The sequence below is a fragment of the Mustela lutreola genome, chromosome 2 (genome assembly GCF_030435805.1).
Source record: "Mustela lutreola isolate mMusLut2 chromosome 2, mMusLut2.pri, whole genome shotgun sequence".
Lineage (NCBI taxonomy): Eukaryota > Metazoa > Chordata > Mammalia > Carnivora > Mustelidae > Mustela > Mustela lutreola.
Genome location: NC_081291.1, coordinates 155380110 through 155387335, shown reverse-complemented (window position 1 = coordinate 155387335; position 7226 = coordinate 155380110). Strand labels below are relative to the sequence as shown.

The following is a 7226-nucleotide window of genomic DNA, read 5'->3' as shown; positions in this document are numbered from 1 at the left end:
ACGCGTGAGCCGGGAGTAGAAAGCCTGCAAGCGGCGCTCGGCATCCTCGGAGCCGGGCGAGTCCTCGGTTCCCGGAGGGGCGGGCGGTGCCGACGCCCAGGGCGAAGAGCGGAGTGGGAGGCCGCTTGGGGATTTCTGCCCTAACTTTATCACCAACTCCTTCTGAAAGCAAAAACGGGCGCCTAAGCCCCGCAGCCTCAAGGAGACTCCAAGTTTCTCAGAGCCCCGGGCTCCCCCATCTCTCCGCACCCCGCTTCCGCGCCCAGGCGCTTTGGGACGGACTGCTACGGCCTCGGTCGTGGAGTTGGCTGCCCGAGCGTCGTCGCGGTGAATCGAGCCCCGCATCTCCTGTCCCCGCGGCGGCGGCGGCGGCGGCGGCTGGAGCCCGGCTCTGCGAGTGGGGCGGGCACGGGACGGGCGGAGGAGGAGGGCAGCGCGGCGAAGGGGAGGAGCCGCAGGGACGGACGGCCGCGCGCACCAACCCGGAGCAGGCTGGCAGCAGCCGCGCAGAGGCTGGCCCGAGCGCGTTGCAGCCGCTCCGCGTAGGGAGAGTCGGGTAGCAGCATCCTCCCGGGCGCTTCTTTCGCACGGCAGCGGCTGGGGCTCCCTCTGCCCCGATACCTCGTTGGCCAGAAGCGGCTAGTGCCGCGGGGGAGGGGGGGGGCGGGCCGGCTAGGGAGCGCTGCAGACTCCGTCTCCTTGGCCGATTGTTGTGTGTGTAGGGTCCTCCCGAGCCAGTAGGAGGCTGCGGAGCGGCGGGCGCTGCCGGCTATGCCGGCCCGGGCATCCTCCGAGTGATGGAAGAAGCAGCGGCTGCCGCTGCAGGGTCGCGCTGCACCCCATCCACCGTCGCCAGAGAGATGGGAAGATTCCGGGCGCGGAGGCCGAGAGCGAGAAAGGCGGAGCCGCTTTGCCGGGAGCTGGGTCCTGTGTAAGCCCCCTCCCCCAGCCGGCTTCGCCCCCCGGAGCGAGGAAGGAAGCTGTGGTCTCGTGAGGGCGGCGGAGGCACCGCTGGATCTGGGCATGCTAGGCTCAGCAGAGCGCGGAGCAGGGTTCCAGGCCCGGTGAAAGTTTCCCTTCCCGAGCCGCAGGGCGCCCACTGCCCGGAAACTATCCAGGGCTTGGGCTACCGAGTCCTGCGGCCCCCTCTAAGGCGCGGGGACTCCCGGGCAAGACCGTGCGCGAGAAATCGAGGAACGAGTGACAGCGGGACAGACCAGCCGGCCGTGATCCCGGGCGGCTCCGGGGCGCGCCCGCGGCACCAGGTGAGCGGGGGGAGCCTGGCAGACCCGCGGGTGGGCGTTACTTCGGTGGAGGAGGCGGATGTGGAGGAGGATTGGGGCGCATCGGCTTACTCCGCTTCTCCCTCGCAGGTCTTTCTCGGAGCCGCTGCCATGGGAGAGCCAGCCTTGGGCGTCGGGGACCAGCCGCCACTGCTGCCGCGTCCGCCTCGGAGCCGCGGCCCCAGTCTCCGCGCCCGAAGTCGGCCCGCTGAGTCCCCCTCTTGGGCTGCAGGGCCGCCTCCGCCGCGCCGCCGGCCCCGGCTGTGCCTGTGATGAGCCGCAGCCCGCCGCGAGCCCTGCCCCCGGGCGCGCCCCCCCGGTTGCTCCCGGCTGCTCCTGCGGCCGCGCCGCGCGCCCTGCTCCCGCCGTGGCCCAGGCGCCCGGGCCGTCGCTGGCCCGCGTCCCCGCTCGGAATGAAGGTGTTCCGCAGGAAGGCGCTGGTGCTGTGCGCGGGCTATGCGCTGCTGCTGGTGCTCACCATGCTCAACCTCCTGGACTACAAGTGGCACAAGGAGCCGCTGCAGCAATGCAGCCCCGACGGGCCGCTCGGTGCCGCGGCGGGGGCGGCTGGGGGCGGCTGGGCGCGCCCGGGGCCGCCTCCGGCTGTGCAGCCCCACACACACACCCGCTTGGACCTTCGTACTCCGTACCGCCCTCCTGCAGCCGCAGCCGTCGGGGTGGCCCCAGCCGCCGCCGCAGCAGCAGGAGGAGCGGGGGCCGTGGCACCTCCTCGCAATGGCACTCGGGGCATCGGGGGTGGCGGAGAAAAGAGGCAGTTGGTGTATGTGTTCACCACGTGGCGCTCGGGCTCGTCTTTCTTCGGTGAGCTCTTCAACCAGAACCCCGAGGTGTTCTTTCTCTACGAGCCAGTGTGGCATGTGTGGCAAAAACTGTACCCAGGGGACGCTGTTTCTCTGCAAGGGGCTGCGCGGGACATGCTGAGCGCTCTCTATCGCTGCGACCTCTCGGTCTTCCAGCTGTATAGCCCCGCGGGCAGCGGAGGGCGCAACCTCACCACGCTGGGCATTTTTGGGGCAGCCACCAACAAGGTGGTGTGCTCCTCGCCGCTGTGCCCCGCCTACCGCAAGGAGATCGTGGGGCTGGTGGATGACCGCGTGTGCAAGAAGTGCCCGCCGCAGCGCCTGGCACGCTTTGAGGAGGAGTGCCGCAAGTACCGCACGCTGGTCATCAAGGGCGTGCGTGTCTTCGATGTGGCCGTGTTGGCGCCCCTGCTGCGCGACCCGGCCCTGGACCTCAAGGTCATCCACCTAGTGCGCGATCCGCGTGCTGTGGCCAGCTCACGCATCCGCTCGCGCCACGGGCTCATCCGCGAGAGCCTTCAGGTGGTGCGCAGCCGGGACCCGCGAGCCCACCGCATGCCCTTCCTGGAGGCGGCTGGCCACAAGCTGGGCGTCAAGAAGGAGGGCGTGGGCGGCCCGGCGGACTACCACGCGCTTGGCGCTATGGAGGTCATCTGCAACAGCATGGCCAAGACACTCCAGACGGCCCTGCAGCCCCCTGACTGGCTGCAAGGCCACTATCTGGTCGTGCGGTACGAGGACCTGGTGGGAGACCCCGTCAAGACCCTACGGAGGGTGTACGACTTTGTGGGGCTGCTGGTGAGCCCCGAAATGGAACAGTTTGCCCTCAACATGACCAGCGGCTCAGGCTCCTCCTCTAAGCCTTTCGTGGTGTCCGCGCGGAACGCCACGCAGGCCGCCAACGCCTGGCGGACGGCCCTCACCTTCCAGCAGATCAAACAGGTGGAGGAGTTTTGCTACCAGCCCATGGCCGTGCTGGGCTATGAGCGGGTCAATAGCCCCGAGGAGGTCAAAGACCTCAGTAAGACCCTGCTCCGGAAGCCCCGGCTCTGAGAGGGTTTCCTGGGAGAGCCGACTCCCGGTGGAGACGCCCACAGGAGGACTGTGGTGTATTTAAACAAAAACAGCCCAGACCCAAACTGAGGAAGCCCACATATTCTATTATAGATATATAATATAAATAACCACACAGGCACTTGCTGTCAATGTTTTGAGTCATTGAATTTCAAGGAACAGCCACAATATACACACATCTCAGCAAAGGCAAGACTTGAAAGTTCTGACCAGCTCCCCCACCCCCTCTCCCCTGCCTCTTCTCCCTTCCTTTTCCCCCCCTTTCCTACCCTCTCTCATACCTGCCTTCCCTTTTGAAGTGGGATGTTGATTAAATCAAGATCCAGTAACTTAAATCTTGTTTACAAAATTTTCGTGGTATCTGTGAACATGTAAAAGAGTAATTTGGTTGTGAGGGGTGGGGGTGGAGAAAGGGGAAGTTGTCCAGGAGCGCAGAGCTCCTTTGGGCATGATAAACCGAGGAGGCATTCTTCTAAAAGTAGACTTGTGTAAAAAGCAAAGGTTCTACGTGAGTATTAATAAAAAAGATAATAAATAATATTCTTTTTAATATTTGCCTCCATTACTTTGGATTGACCTGTGCTACTTCTCTTGTGTAGCTTCAGACTTTGCTTCCCCTCCCCCCACCTCCTCTCCCCATTCTGTTTCCTAGAAAACTGCTAGGATGGGTGGGAACAGCTTCTGACTTGATAAGAACCTTTGAGTAGTTTTCTCACATGTAAATCACAGCCTGTCAGGTGAGCAGTAGTGGGGACCAAGCAGGGCGGTGGAGGGAAAACTCACACTACTTTCCTGTTTCACTTTGAGCACAGAAAGGAAGAAGCAGCCCTTGGGGCTTTGAAGGCATTCGGTTTTGATTACTGTTCAGTTAAGACTGGCAACCTTGAAGCAAAGACATGTTTTGGTTCTGAGGTTAGTTCAGAAAAAGGACTTTTTTTTTTTTTTTAAGAATATAAGTAAGATTTCTGAGGATTAAAACACAGACCTCAGAAATCAGCATGAATGTATTGTTGATGATAGCAGCAACTTCTTTGGTTAGAAAAATAATAAGTATATGTGTCTGGAGTGTTCTTCTGCCTGTGACCCAGTAAATGGAGGCATTTGAAAAGGGAAGTTTCACCTGAGAGCTAGAAGGGCACTCACAGGCTTTTCCTTTTCTTTCTTGGTTCCCATTCAAATCAGTGCAAAACAGAATGTGAATTGGTTGTGGCTTACGTGGGATGCCCACGAGGGTGCATTACTTTTCCTGACTGTGTTTCCTAAAAGTAAAATTGCAAAGAAGCTATAACATGTTGCAGACAGCATAAGGCTTCAGTCAAGAGCTCCTTTTAGATACGAAAATGAATTCTGGGAAAGAGGAAATGAAAATGAATTATGAGTAAGTGTGTTGGATTTTGAGATTTGGTATTTTCCAGGGAGAAAACCATGCCAGTTTTCCTGCAACAGTGATAGTGTGCTGCTGTCCTGAGATTTCGACTGAAGCATTCTGTATTACAGTACGAAGTTTTAAACCCTAAGTAAGGAATGAGAGACAGTGTAGTTATATATTTCATTAGAGATGGTACGAGTTTGAGATCATCATGACTTTATTTTGCTATAATTTATTGTGAAATCTCTGCAGGCCAAGCTGTGTTGGCTAAACGCGAAGGATCTGAAGGAAAATATGATGAAATATAATATGTACATGGGAAAGATTTTAACACAGGTGATTCTTAAGTATAATTTTCATTACGATGTGAAATCTAACTGCACTGTTGAGAGTTCAAGATAAAGAAGCACAGAAGTTAGAAAAACAGAGTTGTGTTTAGCAATGGATTTTATAACGTACTCTAGAATGACTAGTTCTTAATTTCCTAAAATAGTTTGTAGTATTGTGTTGTTTAAATCAGACGACAGCTATGACACATGGATCATGTTTTCTATGCTATTTTCACGGTAGCGCCTCTGCCCAAATCATTGGCAGCAACAGAATATTTGCAATAGCTTTCATTGAAGAATACTAAAATTAAGTGAACAAAATAAATATTAATGTCAGACAACTATAGGTGAAACAGGTTTAACAGGGAATCAAGACTGCATCATTAAAAGGCAACCATTCTGAATAAAAAAACACGGGAAAACAGACTTCATGTGGCATTAGAATCAGCTCTTATCACTTGATCACAGTAAAATTCATGCTTCGTTTTTGAGTGAAGGATTTTTTAAACAGTGGAATTCATTCTTCTCTCAGTATATCTAAGGACTTGGTGTTAAAGTTGAATTTCGATGTGTTTGGATCTTGTATCTAAAAAAAAAAAAAAAAAAAAACCAAAAAAAAAAAAACAAAAAACAAACAAAAAACCCTGGATGCCACGTGGGGCCCTGGCAGCCGGCAGAGCACTCGCGGCCTCCTCTCAGATGACATTCTAAGCATCAACACCATTTGTCCCCTGGTGGTGTTTGAACAGGGTTTCTGCCCAATACCCTTGTTTGTAGCAGATGCTTGCTCTGCACTCTGCCGCTCTGTAATTGGAAAAGGTGAATTGTGGCTCCTGGAGATTTGTACCTAGCTGCATTCTAGGAAAGCAAGACAGGTGTAGTTCCCACCAACGGCCGAGACAGTCCTATCAGTGACATTCAGCTTCCACGGATTGGATAGCTTTTTTGGCATTCATAAGCTCCTGTCAGCCCCCAGTGCAAGCAGACCTGGGCCCCGGCAAACTGCACCCGAGACTGTGACCGTTTCTGAGGCAGCGGCTGTAAAGCGATGCTTTCCCATGTCCCAGCTTGGCAGAATGTCCATCAGCAGGAGGAAATATTCTTCAGAGCAGGTTATCTGAGTGATTTTTATTTTCAAATTCAGCTCAGCTGATAGCACGCCTGACTGCCCCCTTTGACTTTGGAATGCCTTTGTTAATTAGAAAGCTCTATTTATAAAACGTAGTTTACCTGGTGCATCTAGTCAACAAATAAGAGTTTGGAACAAGGCAGTGGCACTGGCTGGGTGCTTGAATTTCAGGGAGCTCAGAGGCACTCAAAGGCCTCATTCAGACTGACCCGTGGGCACCTTTGCAAGCAGGGACTGGGGCAAATCCTGTACCCTTCAGTGTCCACAGCGTAGTGAGTCCTTGATAAACGCTTGGTAAGTAAGTGAATGAAGTAGTGAACTGTCAAAATTTTAAAGCGCTCAGAAGGGAAAGAGTGAAAGAATGTGTTCCCTGTTTGGAGAAATTGCTAGGCTGTTTACCGAAGTTTGCTGGAGGAAGGAGGCCTTAGACTCTGTTTCGATGTGGGGAGCGGGCAACAGGAACGTCTTCAAGGTTTCCTGAGTGCCCGGGTATAGGCTAATATTTCCCACAGAGGAATTAGAAACAAAAATTCAGAGTTTCTGAATGTAGAGAAGTAAAAATTTCTAGATGAGGGATTTGACATTCATTACTTGTTTTCCCAATTGTTGGAACAAGAGAATGGAGGGTCAAAGCTAGCTGTGGAACAAATGCTGCCTTGGTACCTAAGGGAGGGCTGTACCGTTGTCATATTTATTATTTTGAGTGCTTTGAATGAGCCGTTTAATGGACCACGAGGTGGATTTCACCCAGGCAGAGGAATAGTTATTTTTCAGGAAGTTCGGCCTCTTGTGGATGCTGAATGAGACAATGGTAGCCTGTCCCCAAGCATCCCTGCCTGGCTCTGGCCAGTCCTGTCCAGGATTTTTGTTGTGTACGGTGTAGTTGCGGCTGGATTATGCTGTCGGTTTGAAATTAATGTGAATCTGAGAGAGGCTGTTAATGAATATTCCCCGGGTCTCAGCAATGAAATAAAGATCATGTTTGAAACCTTGTCTCTAGAGATGACTTCAGAAAGACCAAGAGGGAAATAAAAAGGCACATCTTATCTGTAGCTGTGAAGAAGGCTGAGTTGTCACTACCACCCTCCGCCACCTGTCTTCCCTCCCTCCTCACGACAACACCCCCCACCCCCCGCACCCCCGCCGCATGCATCCACCCAGATCCTGCGCTGTCTTCAAGTCTGGAAAACAGAATGTTTTAATGCCCGCTGAAAGGTATGT

General features: G+C 54.4%; 1 protein-coding gene across 1 annotated transcript; it reads left to right on the top strand.

The window, feature by feature from the left end:
• Positions 1–1126: 1126 nt before the first annotated feature.
• CHST2 (carbohydrate sulfotransferase 2) lies at positions 1127–6993 on the top strand. The gene is made up of 2 exons (XM_059163848.1): positions 1127–1265; positions 1374–6993. The coding sequence occupies exon 2, from the start codon at positions 1556–1558 to the stop codon at positions 3155–3157; it is 1602 nt and encodes a 533-aa protein (XP_059019831.1). The 5' UTR covers positions 1127–1265; positions 1374–1555; the 3' UTR covers positions 3158–6993.
• The last annotated feature ends 233 nt before the right edge of the window (positions 6994–7226 follow it).